Source organism: Augochlora pura, chromosome 10, assembly GCF_028453695.1.
Source record: "Augochlora pura isolate Apur16 chromosome 10, APUR_v2.2.1, whole genome shotgun sequence".
Taxonomy (NCBI): domain Eukaryota; kingdom Metazoa; phylum Arthropoda; class Insecta; order Hymenoptera; family Halictidae; genus Augochlora; species Augochlora pura.
Window position 1 is genome coordinate 23,200,174 of NC_135781.1, and position 26,782 is coordinate 23,226,955.

Here is a 26,782-nt window from a genome sequence, read left to right on the forward strand (position 1 = left end):
CTATGTGTTTGTACCAAATAAACACAAGTATAATAATTTTACTTTTTGTTTATGAAATGATCTGGAAAATAAAATTTATATAGTTGACTACAGCAGTGCTTCCTACTGCAGTAATGCCTTACCATAGTACCCTGCCTTATTCTAAAGCATTTTTGTCCCCACTATTTTAATGCACATCCAATCCATAGTGGATTCTGTCTTAGCAGTGAATCGTCAACCAATCAGAGAGGAGCAGTTTCTGTACCTGTCCCTACATTACTGAACGTTTTGGGGCCCATATGAGGATACTATGATGAAACATTTCTCCCTTTTTGAAGTTATACGGTAGTGCTTCTTCTTCGTGAACCTATGCACGGGCAATAGATTTAGTAAAAAGAGAACTGGCAGAAAAATTGTTTTTCTTTAATTAGCTGATATTTCACGGCAAAATATGCTACCGTCACAATTGTAGACAAAGAGACAAAGTGGAAAATGAGGAAGAGAACACTACATATAGCTTGTTTCACTTTACTGTGCTTATTGTCTCAATTCATTCACTCGGCGCGATTTCGACTTTGTACTGTTGCCTCGTAGGATTCTTAACCATATCGTCCAGTGTATTTGCGAACGTCTTAAAATGGCGATCATTTTTACAGTTATTAGAATTTTAAAAACAGCACTCTTTCGACTGAGCCCGTTGTTCTCACATGGGTTCACGAGGAGGACTGTACATACATTATTTTACCCTAGATTCAACTTTGACTGCTTCGAAAGCTTAGAGGATATATTTGCTCTATAAAATTGGAAAGCTCATTTTTATATAATCAGATTAAAAATTCCACGTCTCCGGTGATCTAGACAAATCTTAAATTCCAATGACCTGTTGTTAGCACAATCTCCTTAATTTATCACGTCTGAAATATTTATTTCTTATGTTTTAATCTCTTAATCTCATTTGACTGTAATGAGTTCATATCATAGAAACTATCTCAACTAATTTGATAACCCTCCCTTTTTTTCTTATCACAGCTGTTGCGTTTTACATAACATATACATATATAACTGTTCAATACAATACAAACTATTAAATTTACAAGATGAAAACGTGCACGGCCGTTTGACGTCAGAAAATTATTACGCCTGCGATCACACGTAACAAACAGATAACAGAACACTCCCTTTACTTCGTTAAGTGCAATCGCTGAACGCAGCGGCGCGCTCTAGTAATGAGAATAGGAGTAAACATTCCTTTCCTTTGATTGGTTGACGATTCAATGCTGAGAAAGGATTCACTGTAGATTGGATGCGCAGTAAAATGGTGGGGATGTTTGCAGAAAATAAGGGAGGTAGAAAAATCATTTGATAAAAAGAAAAACTTGAAATATTACTGTATAATAATTTCCTGCCAATATCTTGCTTTTGGTTAAAGCTCGATAGTCTTTAATGCTGTTATATCCGAACTTGTCAAAATAATGGATTCCAGATTCTATATTTTACATTTTATAATAAAAATCGTACTATGTATTTGTATAAATACAATCTCCGTTACAGAAGGCAATACTTTCAGAACTGGTCACTTTTAAAGGTCGATCGTTCTAGTGTTAAAAAATAAACTGTTAATCTCCGAGGGTGTCTTAATCAATTTTTCAATAACGATCTTAATTTAAATACAGTCCAGCAATTTTACGAGGGATTGCCGTTTATAATAAAATCATTACGCGATACTTTTAGACGTAGCATAATCGTCAATAGACGTATTAATAAGCTGCCGGCAGGTAAACTGTTAAGTTGCAGTGGGATAGCGGCTGATAGCGGCCATCGAGAAGTCACAGAAATGCGCTCGAGTTTCCGTACTATCCCTAAAGCATGTACACTTGGGCCAATGTGGTTCGGTCAGTTCAGACTTTTGTCTGTGGCGCGAGGCAGTCCGGTCGTGGGAAGAAGACTTCTTGGAAGAAGTTTATTCTCGCGGATGAATTGTTCGAGATAGTGGTGGCGTGCGCGAGCACCCGCCGTACATCCAGGTGATCGCGAATAGAAAAGCCTCGGTGTCAGGAAGGTTATTTACGTTCCTGGAGTTAGAGTCCGAGGGGAAGGTCCGAACCTTTCGGTGAAGTTCAACTGGAGGAATATCGGTGGCGCGTATCGTTGCCAGGGTTCAAGGCGCGAGATCTTGAACGGCGAACGGTGGGAACGACAGTGTGTTTTTCATGGCGATCAGCTCGTTAGGAAGGCGTCGTGCGCTACCGCCGATGTACGAGATACGAGAAAGGTGAAGGTGGTGCTCGCCGGACCTGACCTGCCCGAGAGAAGCATCACGGAGCATAGCTTCTTGCATACATACAGACACGCATACATACACACGTACGGGCACACTCACATACACACACAGAGTGCGTCACCGCCCATATGTGATGTGTTTCGTGCGTGCGAGCGAATGAGTAATCATGTACTGTCAAGACAAGGGCTCGACCGCCTCGAAGAGCAAAGAGGGTAAGTTGACGCCCGCGCGAGCAGCTCCGGCTACTAGAAGTAATTCACTCGGCCCATTCCCCTTCCACTCCCCTCCCCCTTTTCATTTTCCGCAGACTTACGGACTTATGTCCTCGGTACCGCGCCGCTCATTTCGTTTTTACCCTTCCTACGCGAATCTGTTCGCTGATTTCGGTCCCTCTGCGTCGCACATGTGGCCCCGTGCGAGACGCACACAGCATTGAATAGGTTGGACAGTGTCAAAAGTTCCGTGATCGTGGGGGTGGACGTTGGCCTGACAAAGAGAGACAAAGTGACTGGCCCATCGAAGTGCGGCAAAGAGGGATCCGAGGAGAGTGTGTCGTTTACAAACCGAAAGGGTGGGGGAGCAGCAGTACGCATTTCGAAGAGAGAAACGTACGCGAGATCGTGTGCATTCTCGACGAAACGGTTCTCTTTTTTTTTCTTCTTTCCTCTTTCCTCGAACCTTCGCTCGCGAATCCAAGTTTGTTGATCCTACGAGACCGCGCGTATCAAGGCTCTGTGAATCGTCGCCTTCAATGCGGATTATTAATTGCTGTTCTGTTCCACTGCCGTGAAAACGTCATTCTTAGAAAGCGACAGATGCGTGAATGGAGGAAAGTGCTTTTGTGTACGGGGAAGCATGCGGAACACCGTGAATCGGGATGTGGAGTCAGTAGCCAGTCTAGAAATTATGAACGTAAATTATTTATCGTTACTTGACACATTTAACTAAACTTTTGTTGGTTCGTTGACCTGTAACAACAACTCACGTGTTTGTATATATATAGGCATATACATACATATATATATATGTATATATATATATATATACATACGTATTTACATACATATATTAGATGCGCGTATACGCATCGTACAGGGTGCACCACGCAACTGGGACAAGTTGTATTTTTAACCCACTTTAACCCAATTTTTCTTTTCATCTTTAGAAAAAATTGTATGATCAGATATTAGCGAACGTCAACCTTGCGATAAAAACTTAGAAATCATTCACGCTTTTTGCAAATTTTGTTATAACCAAAGCTGTTCGTAACTTCGATAGTATTAAGCGGATAGCCGTTTTTGACAAGCATACTCGTCATAACACAAAATGTTAACATTTCTTCACGACGAGTATATTCGTCTAAAACAACTAACTGGTTAAGAAAGATATATATATACATATATATGTATATTGTATGCTTTGATATCCTTTATTAAACACTTTTGTAAAAGTGTTGTATTTAAACAAAGTATGAAAAAATCAAATATACAGTATAATTATAGAAACTTACAAACTTTTAAAAGTGATAGCAACAACTAATTATCTAATGGGGTGCAATATTTACATATACAATGAGGGAGTGAGATTCTCACTTTCTAGCCTCTTTATTTTCTTTTTTTTTAGCAAGGTACTTGTGCTACGAAATTATTAATCAAAAAATGATTTCAGTCTTTAACTTCATTTTAATTTTTACCAGATATTAACAAAGATATTGTTTTATATTATTCTATCATGCAACATGTTTGTAAATATTAAGCAAATATGTCTTTGCTGCATGGAACATCCTATATAGTGCACACAAATAAGGATGATAATATGCATGTACAGTATTTGCCAAATATCTAGCGTCTTATTGCTTTTTGATAATGGAGTTCATATTTGCACAGTATATAAGTGTAGTTCTTGCTATTGGAACGAAGGTTACACGTTTTCAAAAGATTCCATTAGATATTGGTAATGAGTATGTTTCAAACATATAGTACAATTATGAAAGTGTTATGTTATTTTCATTTATTTTATTCATAGATTTTATAATTAATTGCTATTATACATTGTCCAATTAACTGTTATTAATTTCATTAATGATACAGGTTTGACAATGAGACAAACAATTGTATTCATGTACCACTGATAATTGAATGTACATGCTTGTACATACAATGCTTAAAATAAAGGCTAACGTCATAAACATTTCTGCAGGCAATTAACCATTTCTTGATTCTTCTAGTTGATCGTTGGTACAAATGGTTGTCAGACAATGGTTGTCTATCAATGTCCTTGTCAGCACACTTGATAGGAAGAAAAAAAATGCTATCAATATAATAACAATAGTAGTACATCGTATTTTTGTGCACTGATAATATTAATGTATAAGATTTATCTAAGATATACATTTCTGATAAGATTGCAACAGTCAGTTGAATAACTATCAACTATCATAATTGTGTCAGACTGACATTTTGATGTTTAAAGTTCATAGATATTACAGTTGCTAAGGTCTTTCAGGTTTTTTCTTCAAATCATATATTTGAATTGCAAATATAAATAAATAATTATATAAATATTTGAATTCATAAATATGTTTTAATGCATAGATATTATAGATTATGCTTATTATGCATAGGGTCTGTGACAATGCGGGAGAAGAAAGGAGGAGCCCTTAGCAGAGTACAAAAGCTGAAAAAACGGCTTAGCCACAGTTTTGGGAGACTTTGTAAGTGTATAGAAACATTGATACTCAATTGTAATTCTATTACTTGGTCCAGTTATAGGTTTTTCTATTATATAATATCTATTACAAAAGTATTAATCCTTTCTTGAAGTTACCAAAAGGTTTCACGAACATGCTCAACTACCTATTTTTATGTTATATTATGTAATAACATTATTTACATAGAATAACTTTTAGATAATGGTGATTGTAACATACATCCAAGCATATAGATATGTGAAACAACTTCTAGTATTTTTTATCCGATCTTTGTTATTATTTTAATTATTAGTTTTCTTATGACCTTACTACTTTATATTTTCTACTTCATTTCCCTACTAAAACATTCTGTTCCACATATTTTTTAAAATATTATTTAATAATTTTTATGTTCTTGTACTTTTTTAATTTCATATTATAATTTTTCTAAGTATAAAAAATACAATTCAAAAATTTAATTTGACTATTAAGATTTAAATAATATGTGAACACTTTAAACTATTTTTCACAGCAAAAAGAACATGTAAACTTTAATACTTCCTTTTCTTATTTTTGAAGATAATTAAATTATAAGTTTATGATGCAATAAGTGTTCTATGATTGCAACAGTTCATCTGATATTGATTTATTAACATAACTGGATTTTATATGTTAGCAATATCAAAAGAAGAGGCTGATGATGCAGCAAACAGAGGTCAACTGCCATATAATGGCTATTCTGAGGAGTTCCTAGACCGTTTGGAGCCAAACGGTAATATACCTACAGATAAGCGGGAATATGGTGAGTGAGGAATTAATTAATTATAAATTACATATTGCTAAGATGAAATGATTCTCTTAATTGATCGATAGATGATATTAAAGTTTTTTCTAAGATAAAATATGATGTATGGTTCTATTTATCAAATTAATTAATTTCTTGTAGTGCACATAAACAGTTATCGGATAATTCAGTTTATTCCACTTTATTAAAGATAACAAAACGTATGAATGACTTGCTGGAAATGTATCTATACTGATTTCACAATAATTATACTTACCATTTCTTCAGTATTTAATAATTAATTGCATTCAGATATGCAATCTACTTCACATAACATATTACTACGTAATTCAGTGACAATGGAATGAGTAAAACTAAAATATTGTGTATTGATACAATTATTGAGGAATTATGGTTTTACGTGGATACTGTTGCTGTTACTTGAAAGAAAGTTTTAAGGAAGAAATTGGATGTCATAGAATGGACAGGTGTGGGCGACCATGAGAGAGTGCATCGGCAGCTTTCCGTTTCTAGTGATTCCAAGCTTCTTGACGAGGATATACGCGAAGAAGCTAGAGTTATATTACGACCTCGGCGTCCACCGCGACCTAAGTCTGAGGTCTTCCTTGGGCCGGACCCACCTCCTAGAAGAACCAAAAGATTTTCAGCTTTTGGGGTAATTTTCTATTAAATGTCATGTTTTATATTTTTTATTGAGCTTTAAAGACATCCGAGGCATACCTTGATTTAATGGATTGTAAACATTATGTTTCTCTTATTTTCTGTATTTTCTGATAATTATATATTTTACAAACATATATTCAAAGCATTAGTTGTCCTATAGTCTAAAAGTGTATCTGATACTTTACATGTTTCTCCTTCAAAATTGTTTTTTACGATTTACAATTTATTATTGCCACTAAAATTGTTTTCATGTTAGTCATTAAAGTTATTAAGTTTCAAAATTCTAATATTTGATAACATTTGTGTAAAAAATTTAGACCGACGAAACCCGTCAGTTGTTTCAAGCTCAATGATCTTTCTTGGTAGTAATAACAAAATAATTATGTTTATATGTACAGGGCGATTCTCCTTTCGGCAAATCCGAGGCTTATATAAAACTGGAACCATTAGGGGAAGGATCGTATGCCACAGTGTTCAAAGGTTATAGCCACCTTACAAATAAAATGGTGGCACTTAAAGAAATTAGACTGCAAGAGGAAGAAGGTGCTCCATTTACTGCCATTCGCGAGGCAAGCCTTCTTAAAGAATTGAAGCATAGCAATATTGTAACCTTGCACGATATAATTCATACGCGGGAGACCCTTACTTTTGTTTTCGAGTATGTTCATACTGACTTGTCTCAATATATGGAGAGCCATGGAACTGGTAACGGTGGTTTAGATCCTCGAAACGTTAAATTGTTTCTGTTCCAATTATTAAGAGGACTAGCGTATTGTCATAGGAGGTAAAAATTATGTATTAATTTGAAATGATTTATATCATAATTGCATGTTTACATATTAATGAATTTGATTTTAACTTGATATAGGAGAGTATTACACAGAGATGTGAAGCCTCAGAATTTATTAATCAGTGAGATCGGAGAACTGAAGTTAGCAGATTTTGGTCTAGCTAGAGCTAAATCTGTTCCTTCACACACGTATTCGCACGAAGTAGTGACCTTATGGTACAGGCCACCTGATGTTCTTCTGGGTTCCACAGATTATTCTACCTCACTTGACATGTGGGGTGTAGGTTGCATATTTATGGAGATGTTGACTGGTGAACCAACATTCCCAGGTGTACGCTGTACATACGACCAACTTGATAAAATATTCAAAGTATTGGGTACCCCTACCGAAGAAACTTGGCCCGGTGTTACGCGCCTACCGGGATACAAACCGCATAGACTGGGATTCTATCCTCTACGAAAATTGGGTCTTTCGTTTCCTAGACTCTATGATATCGCTGAAGGTGATAGTATGGCGTCGTCGCTTCTACAACTAAATCCTGATCAACGGATAGGAGCTGAAGAAGCTTTAAGGCATCCTTATTTCTCCACCCTTCCTAGAAAACTATTCGAGTTGCCTGATGGTAAGTGCAAATTTCACAGGCAAACTAATTCAAAGATAGTCTTATCAAACTTTCAGATATGGTTCACAACCTTTGAATTAAGATAACGACCATTTGGCAGTTTATAAGGTGTCGCAACTGATATTATCATCTTGATTTGATGACACTATCTCTCAATTATATTGTAGGTATTTACAATACGATATTAACACTTACAAATTTTTCTTTCTTTTTGCAGAAGTATCGATATTTAGCGTTGAAGGTTGTCATTTGTATAAAAATTCGAAGGACCTGTTCGCATATTCGCGTTACACATCTCTTAAGACTTGAGGTCAAAAGTGGACATGAAAGGAAGTAAAAAATAAGTAATTCCCGAAATTCACATGTTCAGTGATGAAAAAAACGTACATTCTGATACAAATTCAGATTCACAGAAGCGGATTCGCCTCGATTCACTTAAACATCACATTTCCACGCGCGTCGTTCGTTCTTTCTCAGGGCTGTTCCACAAATTCCAATCATTGTTCATGGACACTCATAGGACAACATGCGTATAGACGGTTACGAGCTTTCGTTCTTGTTTTCTTCACATATTTTTTCTCTCTCTTTTTAAAGAAAAAAAGTAGAGTACTTACTTGTATTAAGCGGATTAATAACGAACGATAAATTATAACTTGGCAAAGGAAATAACGAAAGTAAGCTATTTGTGGCTAAATGAAGCAAAAACGATTTTATGAGATTCGCACGCTCGATTTAGAAAGCAAAAGCACGCACGACCCATCCTCGCACTTCGTCCAAATACTAGATTTAGATTGATACCAATCAAAAGAAGAAAAAAAGAAAATAAAAAGTACTATACCGCCTTGCGTCTCTCGATCCCAGCCTAAGTCAAATTTCGTGTTGGCGGTTGCTGGTTAGAGAAAAGAAGATATTAATGAGATAATTATAACTTAGAAAAATTCTGGAAGATCTGTAATACTTTATATAAATTTTATGCTGTTTTTTGAATCTACTGTTGGTTGCTGAGACAATTGAATATATTGGTATGTAACGAGAAATAAAAATCATTGTTCTAATTAAACTCTAGTTGTTAACTATATGAACGTGATCGTAGGAAATAAATAAATAGAAACCTAAGAGGAAAAGAGAGAAGAATAGGATATCAGTATGTCTCAAGTGTCGTAGCTACCAACACCAAAACGAAACACGGCAAGACTTACGAAAAAAACTTTATTGCTGATAATATCGACGGTAGTGATCTAGTTGTAAGAATTAATATTAGTATACTAGCGTCGATCGAAGTTTATATCGACATTACAAAGTAGTTGTCTATCGATGATAGTAAATCGAGAACGAAGTAATAATTTTAGACTTAATCGAGTCCAATTTGTTCAATCGCTGATATACTAAGAAAGAAGAAAAAAGGAAACCAACCGGTTAATGGTGCTTGAACGAATTGTAGGAAAATGAAACATTAATAATTTTCATATTAGTGGTTTAGAAAAAGGATTGTTCGGCGAATTTTCTTTACTAAAATATGGCCCTTTCGAGACCATGTATCTAAACGAACCAACTTTAATAACGTTGCAATAGTAATATATAGGATAACGTAAAACGGTGTTACAGTCCTTCCGAGTTTTGTCTAAGCTACGACGATTGCTACGGTAATATTACTCCTTTAGTAGTTACATTTATACCGATTTTTCAACACACTTATAAAAATATCAACGAGACGAAAGCAAAAAAAGATGAAAAAGTATTTCGAAGGAATTTGAGACACGTGTTATTACTACTATTATTAATTATTACGATTATTATTTGACAAAAGACGCGCAGAAAGGTAGATTGTACATAGAAGAAAAAAAAAACACACACAGGTTCGTATCATTGTAATAATAATTGTAATAAATTAAATTGTAGTTCGGTACACTTTTAGACCCCTGTTTCTTCGTTAGGTTTTCCATGTGCAACCAAGCTGCAGAATCGTTTTAGACTTTTAAGTGTAATATAATGCAAAGCCACTTGTATTTGTAGTACTTATTCTGCTTAAGTATTGATTTTATACACGTTTATTTCCTTATAATTATATTTTATTTGTAATTTTTCTATGAAATCATTGATATTCGAATTGCTTCAAACTTGTACTGAGAAAGATAAAGAACTATGTTTTTGAAACACCTGTGTATATTTGAAAATTCATATCTCGTATACTAAACATAGAAATATGTTATGACATATAAATACACATGTGATAGCTTTATGGCACATGTGTATTTAATATGTTTGGATATATAATATTTCTAATGTAGAAACATTGATATAATATTGTAAATTCTGTGATACTACGTAGACGTAACATTATTGTGTTGTAATCGTATTCGAAAATGTGCAAAGACAATGAAATTTTGATCGAATACTAAATTCTGAATTATTGCATACATATTATTGAGTTTTCAGAAATGTCAAAATATTTTATTTAAATTTATATATTGTGTACAGCGTTGGGCAATATTTTATGAAATTAACGATTAAATTTTTAATTTAACCAATGTATAATTGCTATAAACTAAACTTTAATTATTAATTGAATTAATTATATTAATTATTAAAGTTCTTTTCATCGTAAAATAAATATTCCAGTGCTCAGTTATCAAATGCTGTTACGTTTCTATTACTTTATTATTGTAAATTTAACATTAATAAAGATAATTAATTTGTTGGCAGCTTCAATTAAAAAGTAACAATTAATGCTTTTAATCAATGGTTCATAATTATCAATCGCTTGCGATTTTGTGCGTTTAATTGTTTTAAATCATAAGTGTGATTTATCAATAAAATTAAAAATTGTAATCGATTAATGCCGAACTCTGATCACATATGGATTCTGTTATGACCGACTGGTAATGATAGCTGCTAGCCGAAGGGCGCTGTGTAGTCGCTGCCATCGCAGTGTGTAAAACATGGCTTTGTTGTCATCGCGAACGATGTGCTGTATCGCTTAGAGCCAAGTAATTTCTATTAATATACTTAATTAAATTAATGAAAGCGTGGCATGCGCTCGAGCGGGTTGCTATTTTATTCATCAGCCTGGATCGACATGTCATTCTCAGTTAACGTTTGAACAGAGTGAAAGTTATGGTCGATGCAGTGCAAGAGGTTAGGGATCCTCTGTCAACAGACAGTAAAGGTAATTGGTTTTTTATACTTGCGTTCACTAAAACAGTTAACATTTTCTACCGTGAGAATGAATATTTTGATGTTATACCGAATAAAAATAAAATCCTTTTAACGAATTTATTATTTGTCGTTGATACTTGTTAGTAGAATGTATACACGTCATCGGTAGCTGGAACATGTACAAATTATCCTGTAATAATTACCGACGGTACGATTTTTTGTAGAAATCAGTAAAATTTATTTTTTTACTTTAGGATACCCAGCCTCGAAAACATGCATATCTTACGAAGATATCGCTACAAAGCTTCTAAACGACAAATTTCTATTAACGGCCTTGGAGCTGCATGCGGAATTACGCGAAGCAGGGAAAGAATTACATGTTTTGCAAGAATTCTTTTCGAATCCAAGTAATTTTGAAGGACAAAACATCAAGCCGGAACCATTCCCTTGTATGTATATATACATATATATATTATTAACGTGCATCAAGAACTAATTATATATAAAATATAATTACTATATCTATAAGATTAATATAATTATTAAGTTACAATTATTCTAAGTAAGATGGGAAAGATATATTTAAATTCTTTTTAATATCTATTGTAAGCTTATTTTAATTGATTCTTTAATAATTTTAGTATGAAAGAAGCTTAATAATTTTCTTTTAAATATTATAGAATACTATCTTTATATTATTGAAGGTAACTTATTGATTTACAAATAAATAACTATTATAGATAGTAGCTATTGCAATTGCTAAAGAAATGCTTTTAACTTTTAAATTTGTAGAAAATTATAATATTATATTCAATAGAATGATCTTTTAATAACTATTAAATTTATTATTGCTGTAGATTCTTAAAACATATTGAATAATTACTGACAGATACTATATTAATCAATTCTCTAATAGGTCAAAAAGGTATAATATTTCTATTTTAATTTATCCAGCTAGATCATCCAGCCAGGCAACTTTAGATTCACTTGATATGACAAGATACTCAGAAGATGGTGCAGGTGCTGATGAGAGAGTTGCAATATTAGAATTTGAACTTAGAAAAGCCAAAGAGTGTATCTCTGCTCTGCGCACGAATCTCACTGTAGTCACAGGTTATTTTCCTTTTTATGTTATATGAATATTGTGTTCGAAATTGTATCTTCACTGATACCTCACTGTTTTAGAATCAGATGTACCTACACCAGATAAATGTTCTGATAAACATTCAGTCAATGATTCACCCATAAAGCCCCACGAGCAGAAAGCTTTAAACTTCCTTGTTAATGAATATTTATTAACACGTTCGTACAAATTGACATCGATTACATTTAGCGACGAAAATGAAAATCAAGATTTCGAAGATTGGCAAGACGTGGGATTGAATATCCCCAAACCTGCGGAATTGTTACAAATTTATAGAGAATATATGCGAGCTAATGGCTATGAGAAGGCACCTTCTGCAATTATTGGTGTGCAAACAGACTTTGATGAAGTTGATTTAGAATCTGAAAAAGACGAATTTAAGCAGCTGGTATGTTAAAACGAAGTGTGTCTGTAATTCAGTATAAACAATTTTAATAATCGTGTTATTCACAGGTCAAAGAATTGGAAGAATTAAAACAACAAACTGCTATGCTAGAACAGGAAAAGGTGGATTTACAACAAATAATTGCAACAACAAATGAAAGTTTATCACATAATCCAACCAAAGTAACGCATAAATATATAGGAAAATTTTTGAAAAATATATTTTGCATCCCCCGTTTCTGTAGCTGACTTTTTCTTTCTGTAGCAAGGAAGTAGTGGAACGATACAAACGTTAAATTCGAGTTCTACAACTCCAGATAAATTCGAGTTACTTGAAACGCCGCCTCGAGATGCATCGACAGCGACTCATGAACCAGAAGAAGATGACAGTGCGTCCGTAGTTGTCAGTCTCGGCGAGACCGATCCCGGTGACAAAGAATGGACGAGAATTCAGTTACCAAGAGTGGATGTTACCGAAGGATCGTCCATCCTTCCAAATCCTCCATCTAGGTATTTCATTTGTACATAAATGCAATAAAATCGATTTCCTTCTAAAGGTAACTTGAAATATATTATTTATAGACATTTACCGCTGAAATTCAAGATGGAGGTGATAACCCATTGTTTAGTAAATATTCCAAGTTCTATTGTTTCTACAGCAGAAGAACCCTTTAAAAACGGAGTAACACGAGATAATCTCATTCATATCTTGGCGGAAACTTTACCTCGCATTGTGCCCAACGTCATACTTAATAAACGCGAGGAAGTTATACCATTGATATTAAGCGTAATCCGGCTGCACACTGAATCGGCGGAAAGAGAAAAATCTCTACAGCTTTTGTTCAATCTGAAGAAAAGGCCGCAAGAAGATGAAAGACAATTGATACTAGCTGGTTAGGGTATAGAACAATTTATGTTGTTTCTTGTAATATATAGATGTTACTATCGTTGTATTATCAGGTTTAGTTGCGATGGCAAAGCTTGAGAACGATCCAATGGAAGGAGAAGAAATTTTAACCATTTGTTGGGAACAGAGTCAGTGCAAATATCCTGAAAAGAGATTACTAGCTGTGGAGTGTTGTTGCGCATTGGCACCTTACATGTCGGTCGGCATTAGAAACTCTTTGATGCTTTCTATGTTGCAACAAATGTTACTCGATGACAAGGATCCTATGGTCAGAGCGTGCGTTGTAAGGAGTCTTGCATTGCTCATAGCTTTAATGGATGACCCCGACAAATATTTTCAAGTAATATATCCCATATTATAATTGTAAGATACTCTGTGAAGTATGAGAATATTTTATACTTTTTATGATTATTTATTTAGTGCGAAGAGTTGGCGTTAACTGCGCTAAATGATTCATCGCCCACCGTTGTAGAAGTCGCATCCACTTTACTTTTACCAATTTTAGCCCAATGGGCACTCTCTTTGAGGAGATTGCAAACACATTTATTACCACGTATAATATCAAAAGTGAAAACTCAATTGAAGTCTGGACAGTATCAACATTCACCTAATAAGGATCATATTAACGAGGGAAAAACAGTGTCGTCGATTCACGTTTTACAATATTTACTACCTCATATGATCATCTGTGTAGCCGATACAGATGCAGTTAGAACGTGCATAGAACCTGGAACATCATCTGAATTGTGTAAATATAATACTTACTAACGTAAGGTGGGTTTAGATAACTATCAATTTATTTTTCAATTTTATTTCGTAGCCGATGTGTTTCTGTACTTGTGTCAGACCGATATCGTTAATCCAAAAGTATTTTATGAGGGAGATATAGATGTCGGAGCACTTTTGAATACGTTCTTTGCTAATACTTGGGAAAATGACACGTGGCCGGAATTAGAGTGGTTCACAAATAAATTGTATGCTTTTTAATGGTAAATGTTTTATGAATTTTTCATATATGTTAATACTTATTATGTTTTAGAGTAATGGAAATTTTAGAAATGGTTAAGTCTATAGAAATTACGCACGAAACCATTTTGCACACTCTACTGACATACATTCGTTCGTTGTGTTTCGGTTTTGGACGGTATATTACGCAAACACGGGTAATTTGAATGTTCCAATTACTCGATAGCACTGTCCAGCACCAACTTTAGTCGTCACGATGCAACTAAAAAGTTGAAGTCTGTTGGATAGTGTAATAATAATCGTACTTCTATAATAAACATGATTTATTAACATTTAGATTCAGCCGATATTTGCGTCCGACGTGTCCGAGCTCGAGCAACAGTTGACAGTGTTGTCGAAAGAGAAGAAAAACATGAATTTAACGATAATGCCTACCTATTTAATTCTATTGTCCACTTTGAATGGTACAGAGGTTGCTAAATCGTTGAAAGAATTCCTTGTTGCTTTGTCCATGAGTGGTATCAGTATTACTTGCTTACAAATCGCAGTAATTATGTTGTGCGCTGATGAACATATGCAAGAATATGTCCTTAGCGGTTTATGGGATGGTTAGTTCCATTGATCATTATGACTAGCAATTTCGTTCAGTTTTTAGTGGCACTTTAGCGACTCAGTTACACCTTCCATCCCCCTTTTTTATAGGGGTAGTGCACCAAAGACCTGTTGTAAGATGCGCAACCGCCACGATATTTGGTTGTGTGATAGCTCATGTTTCCGATCGATTAGCAAGCGCTAAGGTAGTTCCAGCAATTGTAACACTCGTTAGTGATCCTGATATGTAAGACATATTTGTAAATATTTTTGTATAGTCGTCTATCAGATCTAGAAACTCAATTATTAGTATTGCATTATTAATTACAATAATGTAATGACTTTCTGCTTTTAGGACCGTTCGGTGTGCAGCAATTCCTTCACTCGGTCGACTGATAACAGAATGTAAAGTGAAAGAAATGCGAGATAAAGCACGTCTGACATTGGAAACTATCGCGAAGGAACCTCAAGGTATTCCTCCAGCTTTAGCGCTACCACTAGTTTCTACTTTATCAGTCATTGCTCCGAATTGTCCTCAAAATTACATCGAGGATGGTAAGAACTTCTTAACTTTCATATTTCTAACGGCGTTTGTATCAAATTTAAGGTATATAATGATAATAACGTTTTTTTCCAGTGATAGCTACACAATTATTTGGAATAGCGTCGTTTGCGTTGCAACAGGGCCGCAAAGTTGATCTCATTAATGCTTTAGTCGAAGCGTTTTCTGTTCTGGTTTATTGTCCACTCAGTTATCAATGTGTTTTGAATGTATTATTACCCGGCTTGAAGTGCCTGGAACAATTGGTAACCCATCATTTACCTCAGCAGGAAGATGCGGTTAAGTCCCTTTTGAGGGAAGTAGAATCTCGACAAGATCTTTCTAAACCAATGAAGAGGTTTGTACACGTTGATCGGTAATGAGTGGAGCGCAGATGTTACTTTAAATCCATTTGATAATATAAATTCAGATTGACATGTCAATGTCAAAAGTCAAAATGTACATATTGTTTAATAAAATGTTGATCCTGTATGTATAATATCTGCACTCTACTAACAAGTAATATTTAATTTTGCAAGTAATTAAATAAATGTTTGCTTCTGGTATTCGACAGTTCACTGTCTATGAACTCTGGTCTGTTACTGTCAATGGCTACCGCGAATGTGGGACAAGGTGTGGAGGACATGAAGCAAAAAGTGACAAAGATTTTTCAACAGAAAAGTAGTTCGTCGAGTATGTCAAGTATTTTGCGGAAAAAGTAAGACTAACTCGTTTCTTTTTCTAGTTACATCTATAGATTTATATGTCTCTTGTTATTTATGATATCCTGAGTTGAATTGTTTTCCAAGTATTCTTAGGGATCTGACGATATATTTGTACTTATGTATTTTACAACACAACATAATGCACAAAATTAGTACGGAGTAGAAATCGATACTACCTAAGCATTATCATTTACCATCAGGATATAAGTTTCGTAATAAAATCTACTCAAAAATTAGTAACGAACATCACTACAGAATGGTGTGCCTTTGAAAGTATATATAATTTTAACAACTTTAAAAAACACGATACTTCATTGTGTTCGGAATTAGACTTTACTAATAACAGTCAATAAATAGTAGTTTAATTTCTATATTCGTGTGCATATGTAAGCATAACAGTAAATACTAATATAATTGCATTACATTGCATAACCAGTTATTATGAAAAACTTCATTAACTGATACATAGTTCGTTATTTCATATTATATTAATTACAGTATATTTATTAAAAAGGAATCTCATAAATTGCTGTATTGTAGATATTTTGTGTACTATACGACAGTGCTCTTAAACAAAATGAAAATAATATCCTGCCATAATACGTCTCTTAAAACTGATGTTACAAGAGTTGGATGATTGTTACATTAAAAATCACGGGAGTACTTTCTAAGTAATATTAATCGTTTAATGACTCGGCTGTGATAACCGAGCGTTAATACATCTTAAAAGACAACTCAAATTTTGAATGGTATGTGACTTTCTGATCTGAAAAGTTTTCATTTTAATTGTATACACGTTTTATTTGATATTGTGGGGCAATATCAACTTCGATTCTTTTTTCTGCTTTTCGAGTTTAATATCTACCTTACTCGATTGCATACTAACTTTCGTTAGCATTAACAAGTTCTGTTATTCGAGCATTCCGATCTTTTCCAACTTTTAGAAAAGTATTTTGAAATAGAGGCATTGAACAATTTTTGATTCTAATTATATTTACGTCTTTAGGAAAAAACGCTTGTTAATTTCCTATTCTTTTGTGTACCTTGAAAATTATGGTAAATGTAACAATACTGTTAGTTTTTTAGGTAAATTCCGCCCATGAATTCTATTTTTAGAAATTTTGATTTTCTTATCATATCACACCCTAAGAAGTTACAATTTATTTATTTATTTCTAAGTAATGTATCTGTACTTAAATCAAACTAACATCAGCGCCGACACTTTCGCTGTAAACGAATGAAAAGAAAGAATCAAATTTCTTTAGAATAGTTTGTATCTTGTAAGAATATTTTATTGTATCTATATATATATACAATCATATATCCCGTATATACATATATATTGATATACAATACATGTATATATGTATTTAATATATGCGTATATACAATGATTAATAGTTTAACGTATTTTATGACCAATAAATCATTATTACTTTACATACATATACATATACATATATTGTACACATGTATATGTATTTATGTTTATTAAATATTAAATACTGTAGCATGTTTCATTATCGTGCAAAGAATAAATTTTATATTATATTTATTCTAAATGCATGTCCAAGTCCTCAACATATTTTAATTACCTTGGACTAGGGCTCTTACTGAAATAGGAACGAAAATTCATTTTTTGGATTATATGATCTAATAAGAAACTTAGGAAATTAAATTCCTAAAAATTTCTACATACACCGTGTACGCTTATTTTCGCATTCCTTATCCTTAATCCTTTATTGAAACATACAAATTCGCTCATAGCAGAATTTTATAAATATCATAACTTTTTGACTCTGAGTCTAGTACAATATATATCGTATTTTTTGCAAAGTAAAATTATGTGATAAATTGAGGGGTTAATTTGAAATGAAATACAAAATTCATACACTTTAGATCATTTTGAACCCAGTTTACCGATCCACACTGTAAGAGCTCTAATCAGGCCAAATTGCGAACTTGGAGAAGTTTGTGATCGTGGCTTAATCGATACTACTAATAACGCACGAAATTCTCAATAGCCTTGAAATTCTTCTGAACCCTGAGCAATCTAGAATAACTCTAAACCTAATCATTTCGTACAGACAGCACGTCCGCCGTGAATGTTAAGTCCAACACGGAGGGGTTTGCATGCTTATCTCTAAGAAACCTTCGTCGGTGTAATACTATTTACATGACTTCGAATGAGGGTGAAACTCTGAAGGGAGGGCAAATGATTTACAATAAATATTAGGCGAGTGTTAGCGAGAAATAAAGTCTATTCTAGACCACGTGTGTGCACTAGATGGAAAGTATGTAAAAGTACGAAACGCAAGAGAAAGTTATGGTACATCTTATTTTACTCTGCATGTATACGAGTACGTGTGTTTTTGTGTATGATAGCCGTTACGAAGCAACCGTAACTTATCCTTTTTTTTTTATTGATTCTGTGTACATACTATTTATGTACTTGTACATACTTGTCCTGTCCATAAACCTTGTGAAACACAATGGCATAATAAAAAACTTGTCAATAAATTAAACCGCTTATTTATGGGTAAAACAAAAACAAAAAAGTATTTATACATTTCTTACTTTCTCAAGTAAGAATTTCGGCTCGAGCCGCTCGGTCTCCTTTGGAATTCGACTTCGTTTGTACAAAAGAAGCTCTTCTGACAAGTAAAGAAATTATAGCTGCGCTACGCAGCAATATTGTTTGTTTCACCCTTGAGTAGACTCTTGAAAACAACTTTACTATCATGACAACTTAAACAGCATATTTTATGTTTACTTTGCTGAAACATAGCAAGAATAATGTTAAATAATACGATTAAACAAAATTTGAGTATTTCTTTAGCATTTCGATAGGAACCATCATCTTGTATTCATTTTGAAGAAATCATGGTTTCAACTTTGAGAATTTCTTTTGCTTCAACCATGATAGTAACACGAATATTTCTTGCGTAGAACGATTCTGTAGACAACGGTGTATTTTTAATATTATTATAAACATTTAAACGTGTTTAAACAGTAATTAAAGGGACCGGGCGCGTTTAATGATCCTTTGCGCTGATCTCATTATCTTTGAACATGTTTATATATTTATAATATTCCGAAAAGATGTACGTTGTATTTCAAAGTGATATTTTGAATTTTCAATTAGGGTAGTTTAGTCCACTAAAGGATGAAGAGGGTTTCTAATGTGTTCTATGCGATCTTCTCGTTCCGTGTTTCGCTTAATCCTCACGAAGACAATCTCTTGTTTCGTCAACGATGTAATACTAACTGAAAATGGCTATCTAGTCGTTGAAGGGGTAGCAGCATCGGGGAAAATAGAACCAAGTTAGACAGGACTGACGCAAATCTGGTTGAGAAGCGGCCTGCTACAAACACCACGCGTTCTGTTTCTTCGATGAGTGTGGAACGAGTCGATGAAATATTCTCAAATACATTTTTTTCTTGTTTCGGGGGTTACCGCGAATATATGGGCGTACTCCGCGCGTTCCGACAGCGCAGCTAACACGAATTCTGTGAAAAGAAAGACAGAAAAAACAATTTGATTAATTGCTTCGATCGATTCGCGAATGTAATAGCTGTGTGTGTGTGTGGAGTAATATTGCGACAGCTTACCGAAATTCACCGTTGTATCCGGAAAATCGATTTTCGCGTGTTGAAAAATTTTATCCGACTCCTCTGTCGGTACATTCAACGACATTTTCAAGGCTTTCCTCAACTCCATTTGACTGATGTACGATAATGATTTCGTGCCGCACACCTGTTAATTATACGAGAAGTAGTACTAGCTTATCAACAACTATACGAATTACGTTCTTTACTTACTTCGAACGCTGTTTCAACCTTGTCTAGTTCAGAGTTCGCATTCGACGTGGCTAACACCGTGAATATGTACTCCTCGAAGTCTATTTTACCTGTTCCATTCTGAAACAATGGCAAATTTACGGTTTCAGAAGAAATAATTGCATGTCTGTGTCAAGAAACAGAATTTCGAGGAAAGACTTTTCGAGCTCCATTATTCAGTAGTGGCATAAATGGAGAAATTAGTGTACAAATGATTGCAACTAGTTTCAAAGTGCAGAAGCTTGCAAAAAAAAAATTTTTATTTCAGAAAACAGCTCAATGATGAGTTGATGTATTAGAATAAAAATCTAAATAAGATCACCGCTACAAATCTTCGTTTACCAATGATCAATTCGTAATTAGTAGGTCGAACAATGCATACTTTGTCGTGTATTCGGAAGAGCTGTTGAAGAGTAGGCTCTTTCTCGTCAATTCTTAAAAGTTGGGCGAATTCGTGGAGATCCACTTCTTCGCTGAGTCTCTGCGTTTTCTTCTGCACTATCTCTTCCTCTGTTTTGGCTGTCACCAACCTAAGTGAACAACAAATTACCAGATATCATCGATGATATTATCGTTTTCAATCGATAACTAATTTCTTTAATGTTGCTAATTTTAGAAACATACCCAAGTTTATTGCGAAGCTTGTGAGCCTCGACCAAGATAGATGCATGTGGCATATGCAGTTGATGCGCTTTGCTAATTATTCTACAGTCATCGTACGTGTAGTCTGATACAGGAATTTGCAAAGCCCTGAAACATATATCGAATTGACATATTTCGTATTTAAGAAGTGATTTTCAGAAGTGATACATACTTTTGCTTTTCAAAGAATGAAATTCAAATCAAAATTTGAATAGTGATAATAGAGTACTTAGTATTTATTATTATTGTTATTATCATTACTATAACTATTATTATTATTACTTTTTATTATTGTTATTAATTGTTTGTCTCTTCTATTACCATTTACTTTATAGTTATTATTGTTTTTACTTTTATATTTCCTTTCTTTCTTTCTGTCTATCGTTTGTAACTTTTCTCAAATTTTTTGTAACAAAGGAGTTTCCCCGTGTACGTATATCAATATTATTATTACTATTATACTATTTCAAATTTGGATCCATCGAGTATTTAATAATCGACTTATTAAGAAGATACACTTACTCGGCCATTAGACGTCGCACATTGTTTGCGTAAAGTTTAGGATCCGTTTTCTCGGCCTCGCTTGGCTTGTAAACGGGGAGAAACTCGATTTCGCAGCTGCTGTTTAGCTGGGTCAGCGTCAGCCAGAGTAATTTCAGTCTAAGAACAAAATTTCTGATTATTCATCTTGGAAATCGTTCAATTTCACAGATACCGTTCTACAGTTCTATGCTGACAAAAAATCCCGTAGCCTAGTTTTAAAAAATTTGTTCTGGAAGGTGTGTGATGCTTACGCTCCAGGACCCTCCCACGTCCACGTGACCGTGTCCAGTTTATTAGGGTACCTGATGCACACTGGTTGTACCGGGACGCCGGGATAAAATGCACCCGACTTAAACGTAATTAGGCAGGATCGATTTGTACAGGTTCCTTCCGGGAAAATCATAACCTGTAACCGGGAATTCTTGATTTAATCATCTTTATTTGGGAAATTAACGAGACACTCGAGTATCGCGCGTCATTGAATTCGGTAGCAGTGATGCGTTATTAACACTAGAAACGCCGGGCCCTAAACGTGACTAATTGATATTGTTTCGTAGCGATGACACAATTAAATATGCTCAAGTTATTGTAATTATACTGCGGATACGTATGCAAAATAAAATCCGCTGTAAACATTTATTTCCGTCTTGAATCATTTACAAGAGTTACAAATGATATAATTAAAATATAAAATGGCGAATGCTCATAATCCGCAGTCTAATTATAATATTTTAATCAATTCTAATACTCTTTAAGCTTTATAAATAAAATTATAAATCTAATTGTTAGCTTCAACGACGACGCTACGTTATTTCGCTGTTAAAGGTACCTGCGGCCAGTCCTCTTTCGAAGTAGCTCTCTCGATGATCTCCTTGATCGTATTTTGCCGTGAATTCGGATCTTCCCTCCATACGTAGACCGGCTGCGTATAGTTGATAAGTTCTGAGAGTGGCGACACAAATAGATAAATCAGTATTAAGCCAAACAATCTGTATCAACGTTATACGCGCGTTGTCTACCGATAAGTGTATTTATCGCGATGGAACATTAATTATTGCATGCTGAGCGTTGCATTTTTTATTGACCACCGTGTCACACGTCAACAAAATGTTTTAACGATTTCTATTTCTCTGCGATACGTTAGTATCGATCAATCGATCAGCTGACAACAGAATCAAGGTGACTGTTTTCTTTGTTTAAAAAAATTGTCGTGTTCTCAGAGAAGTGGAGCCGTTTACTGTGTGGTGACCAATTGCTATGCCTTTAGTTTGTTTTCTGGCATAATTATCTTAATATTTATCGAATAAGTCATACTAATTTATTTATTAAAAAAGAAACAAAGTAAAGGAACGAGAAGATTTAATATACCTTATTCGATAAATATTGAGTTAATTATGCCGAAGTCGAATGTTGAAAAATAAATGAAATAAATACAAAAATTTCGATACGTCTTATTCGATAAATATAAAGTTAATTATGCCCGTAAACAAACCGAAGGGACAGTAATTGGTCACCCAACGGTAATCGGCTCCTCGTTGTGTTTTCGTATATCATGGTGAATGGAATATCAATTTGTTCGTTCACTAAATCGCATTAATCCCACACAATTACGTTGAAATATTCGTTTATCATCGTACTCCATAAAAAACAATGTTTCGAGATCGTCAGTATTAGAGCATCATAGAATAATGGGACAGCCTATGTACCTGATCTAGTTCGAAGCGATTGCAATGTTTATCGCACGGGATTCATTTGGTTTCGTAACGTTTCACTGTGCGAAGTATGAATGGAATAATCTAGGAACTTCGGTTAATCGGAGGAGGGAGGAGGGGGGGGGGGGGGGGGGCGGGGTGGGTCGCGGAATCTTTGTATAGTTTAGCACATACTTCCGATAAACGGATTCAGCCCCGATTCTCGTCTTACGATGATGGAGGGGAAGCCGGTTATGTAGACGATCCCGCCATCCATGAAGGTTGAATGGGGTGCGACCACGAGGATCGGCGCCTCGGATCTGCTGGCCTGTCTTCCGCGTACAACAATTCTCATCCCTCCTGCCTGGTATGTCAGCCGACCCATGAAGCACAGCCAGGGTACTATTTTGCTGTAGGTTTCAATCGGGTTTGGTTAACAGTTCTTGATCTCCCCTTTTTTTCTTGCTCCCTTTCTTCCCCGAAGGTTCGTATCACTCTTCAACGTTGGCGACAAAGTTCAAAAACCACTCGGAATATCTTTTCAATTTTATCGCGATAGTTTCCCAACGTAGCGCAGTGTGATATTATGACTTTTAATTTTCGACGACTATTTTTCTGTATTTTTTTTTTTCGTCATGTACAATTATAATCATTAATTGTCAATAGTTATAATCATTTCTTACATGATTTAGTAATTTGATTGAAATATACATTATTATTATTATTATTATTAAATCAATATATAGTATATAAATGGAAGTCGCCGCCTGGGTCATTTTGAAATCAAGGGTAGTTTAAATAATTTTCTACAAGCATTCAATTTTGTAATTAAATTTTTCTTAGGTTGTCGAAATATCACACTTTGCTTCGATGCTCAGAAAACACATTCAATACCAGCATTTGAACAAACACAAGCCTTCGTAGTTCAAAGATTTTATCAACCCCTTAACGCCGTAAGTGCCGAAAACCAACCTCAAAATATCCCACGAAATCAAGGTAATATAATTCGTGAAACTGAATATAGAAAGTTTAAATTTATCATCAATCCAAAGAGGTTGTCGACCTAATCTCATATATGAAAGTAAAATCTCTTTTACTTTTCATAGAGGAAAGTTACAACCAAAGTACAGATTCAAAAGTATTGGTAAACTCTGTAAATAGTTGTTAAACATCGTCAATTTAAAGGAGATAAAATTCATCATAACGGATGATATTTTGACCTCTTGCAATCGAAGCTATTTTAATTGAAAATACAGAACATGTTTTCTAACCTACAGCACTGCCACTTTATATGATTTATTGAATTAGGGATGGCAATAAAATAAATTTTTAAATTTATTCTCACTTGATTGTCAAAGGAAAATTGACATCATTTGTGGTAATACTTCTACATGTGTAGAACATTAATTGTAGCCTGCATTCAATAATGGTTTGAATCTATTCTTTGTTAATTTTAACAGATCAACAGTTCGCGTGTGAAAAATTTATAGTAATCAAGGAAAAATATCTGTAATTTCTATAGAATATCTCTACTAACGAACTACGAAGGAATGTTATTTTTGTGGAATTTGTACCCTCTAGAATAGAAATGGTTATATTTTCGTGAGGATAAGTCTGAAATACATCGCAACAGGTTTTTAAACGTCTGTCATGCTGGTATGCGAACGTATTAAAAGGGTTACAAATATTTCTGTTTCTTTTACTCTGTTTTTTTTTTCATTTCCTTCATTTTCTTTATTACTGTCTCTAGGAAATGAACAATGTAGACGAAAACGTTTCCGAAAATCGATCATGGTATAATAGCTTCAATAATTTTAACAGGAGAACGTTGGGAAACTACGCTTACTTTTTTCACACAAAGTTAAACAAATTCGTGCCGGGTACACTTTTTTCTTCCTCGACAATATTTTCACGTAATTAAGATAAGATAAGATTCGAAAACTTAATTACTGGAAATCGAAAACCAACGTCACTGAATGCAATCGAGTTCGAGAAGCTTATCGTTGCAGGATTACGGTAGAAAATAGCTGAATCGGTCTTTCGTTCTTCCAACAGCGTAGAACAATTGTTTTTACGTCGGGTATCGTTATCGGCGCGTCGATATCGTTTGCGAAACGAAAAGTGCACGAATTCTTTTTACGAGGAAGAAAAAAGTTGGGCGCCGAATTAACAATTTTCCGAGCGTGTTTCTCAATAGCGTATGCAGGTATCACGCGTAGCCAGCGCAGTGGAAAACTTCATATCACCGGTTTATTTGCACAAGAGTGAAACTTCTAAACGGCTTCGAAACCACGTGACACGTTACTGAGAAAGTTTATGGCGGTCGCGAGTTCTTCGCCGATGGTACACGCATGCCGGCGAAAATATTTGTCGACACGTATGTATAATTATCGCCGTTTAAAAGAAAAACGTGCGAACGAAAGGAGTCTTAACGAACATCGATACGGGGACCGATCATTTTTCATCGTGTAAGATGAATTTTCCTCTGTATTATTAAATCGCTACACGCCTTTGCAACAACGTTGTGTACAAATTATATGTACCACGTGTGCCAATTAGCTCCCGTACGTTTCATCCTGAACGCTTCTTGTGTCGTTTATGTGTACAACAAAGTATGCAAAACATGGGAGTCTTTAAAAATAATTGATCCTCTGGTCCGAGTTGATTAAGACTCTTTCGCGACACCTAGAATCTTTTCGATAGAAACCTTTCACTTCGGATCCGTTTGTACCGTGTCAGCGAAGGGAGAGAGAAATATAGAGAGAGGAAAAAAATATGGAAGACAGATTTATAGAAATATGATGTGAACAATGAAAAATATGAAGCGTTCGACAGCGTCGTAAAGCATGAATAATAAATATATGCAACGCTCCAAGTTTCTCCCACAATATTAAAGGCGTCAGTTAATTAGCACAAGTGTTCCCATTATTCCACGATCTTGTTAGTAACAATATGGATGATCCCATTCACCGTATACATAAAGTCCTCTGTTAGTGCGATCCTTTCGCCTTGGATGATCAGCTTCAAGATATCGAACCGCGCCGCGGTCGTACTCGGCAAATTGCTATATGCGCAACTGTAAATTACCGTCGCAAAAAGACAATCTCCCCTGTTCGACCATTCAGAATTTTCCGATTGGAAATCGACGATATTTTTATCCGGACCAAGTATATCCTATCGTGTGTCTGCGTCACATAGTTGACAAATAATTGATTTCGTTTGACGAAGCCTAAGTTGAGTTCCATCCTGTTATTCGACGCGAACGAGGTCGAATAATACATTAGAAATTGTGTAATTTCTTGTGGTCGTAAAAGAATTTAATTTTCAGCACTTCGAGACGAAATTCTGTGTTCTAGTGTTTGATAAAGTCCGAAAGTATAGAAAGAAGAAATATCTGCTTTTTATATTATTTTCGAGCTTTATGATATAGTTATATGATAGGGATAATGGCAGACGAGATTTTTAAAGGATTAAACAGCAATTATGAAATGTTATAATATTGGAGATTTGTTTTTAGCCAAGAAAGTATATGTTTTTCTTCGAATACACATGGTAATTAAATACACTGAAATGTGAAATGAACGTCCTTCCAATGTTAATGTTTGCAAAACTGTATGTAGCCACAAAAACTAGCCAAAAGTTGATGTAAAATATCTTGTTAAAAATATACAATTCTCCTTTTTGAGATAAATGTATGGAAAACAATATTCCAATACCATCCTTTCAGTTTATTTTTTCATGAAGCGTTAAACGTTTCTCAAAGTAAAAATGTTTGCCTTTTAATGAGTCTCTGAATGATTGCTTGTTAAATAGTGTGTTCTA

General features: G+C 34.5%; 3 protein-coding genes across 6 annotated transcripts in view; 2 read left to right on the forward strand and 1 right to left on the reverse strand.

Moving 5' to 3' along the window:
* Positions 1-1,864: 1,864 nt before the first annotated feature.
* On the forward strand, positions 1,865-9,265 carry Eip63e (cyclin dependent kinase Eip63E). Of its 3 annotated transcripts, none has more exons than XM_078192870.1 (7): positions 1,865-2,472; positions 4,884-4,973; positions 5,626-5,751; positions 6,213-6,409; positions 6,816-7,201; positions 7,286-7,830; positions 8,048-9,265. In XM_078192870.1, the coding sequence occupies exons 1-7, from the start codon at positions 2,427-2,429 to the stop codon at positions 8,137-8,139; spliced, it is 1,482 nt and encodes a 493-aa protein (XP_078048996.1). In that variant the 5' UTR covers positions 1,865-2,426; the 3' UTR covers positions 8,140-9,265. The 3 variants fall into 3 exon arrangements, with proteins under 3 accessions (XP_078048996.1, XP_078048995.1, XP_078048997.1); XM_078192869.1 differs by lacking the exon at positions 1,865-2,472 and adding an exon at positions 2,497-3,172; XM_078192871.1 differs by lacking the exon at positions 1,865-2,472 and adding an exon at positions 2,497-3,144.
* Positions 9,266-10,116: 851 nt separating this feature from the next.
* Positions 10,117-17,427, forward strand: LOC144476202 (RAB11-binding protein RELCH homolog). Of its 2 annotated transcripts, none has more exons than XM_078192864.1 (16): positions 10,117-10,996; positions 11,241-11,435; positions 11,941-12,099; positions 12,172-12,518; positions 12,584-12,697; positions 12,780-13,024; positions 13,097-13,407; positions 13,475-13,761; positions 13,842-14,169; positions 14,242-14,395; positions 14,461-14,584; positions 14,725-14,995; positions 15,090-15,225; positions 15,334-15,533; positions 15,616-15,877; positions 16,094-17,427. In XM_078192864.1, exons 1-16 carry the CDS (start codon positions 10,945-10,947, stop codon positions 16,239-16,241), a joined length of 3,333 nt encoding a protein of 1,110 aa, XP_078048990.1. In that variant the 5' UTR covers positions 10,117-10,944; the 3' UTR covers positions 16,242-17,427. The 2 variants fall into 2 exon arrangements, with proteins under 2 accessions (XP_078048990.1, XP_078048991.1); XM_078192865.1 differs by having other exon boundaries at positions 12,178-12,518.
* A 184-nt stretch (positions 17,428-17,611) lies between these two features.
* Lpcat (lysophosphatidylcholine acyltransferase) overlaps positions 17,612-26,782 on the reverse strand; it is a 32,963-nt gene continuing 23,792 nt past the window's right edge. Inside the window, exons 4-11 of the mRNA XM_078192872.1 lie at positions 22,099-22,211; positions 21,521-21,675; positions 21,249-21,386; positions 20,709-20,834; positions 20,467-20,614; positions 20,067-20,165; positions 19,857-20,001; positions 17,612-19,754 (exon numbers count right to left, since the gene is read on the reverse strand). Of these exons, the coding sequence (XP_078048998.1) occupies positions 19,669-19,754; positions 19,857-20,001; positions 20,067-20,165; positions 20,467-20,614; positions 20,709-20,834; positions 21,249-21,386; positions 21,521-21,675; positions 22,099-22,211 (1,010 nt within the window). The 3' untranslated portion in view covers positions 17,612-19,668. The remainder of the gene's footprint in view (positions 19,755-19,856; positions 20,002-20,066; positions 20,166-20,466; positions 20,615-20,708; positions 20,835-21,248; positions 21,387-21,520; positions 21,676-22,098; positions 22,212-26,782) is intronic.

What these genes read in the sequence shown, in the direction of transcription:
- Eip63e (XM_078192869.1), top strand. Translation starts at nt 3,076, where the DNA reads ATGCGTGAATGGAGGAAAGTGCTTTTGTGTACGGGGAAGCATGCGGAA. An exon ending in TACAGATAAGCGGGAATATG is followed by an intron (nt 5,752 to 6,212) that starts GTGAGTGAGGAA and finishes TGGATGTCATAG; the next exon opens with AATGGACAGGTGTGGGCGAC. An exon ending in ACTATTCGAGTTGCCTGATG is followed by an intron (nt 7,831 to 8,047) that starts GTAAGTGCAAAT and finishes TTCTTTTTGCAG; the next exon opens with AAGTATCGATATTTAGCGTT.
- LOC144476202 (XM_078192864.1), top strand. Translation starts at nt 10,945, where the DNA reads ATGGTCGATGCAGTGCAAGAGGTTAGGGATCCTCTGTCAACAGACAGT. An exon ending in AAGACAATTGATACTAGCTG is followed by an intron (nt 13,408 to 13,474) that starts GTTAGGGTATAG and finishes TTGTATTATCAG; the next exon opens with GTTTAGTTGCGATGGCAAAG. An exon ending in GAGTGGTTCACAAATAAATT is followed by an intron (nt 14,396 to 14,460) that starts GTATGCTTTTTA and finishes ATTATGTTTTAG; the next exon opens with AGTAATGGAAATTTTAGAAA.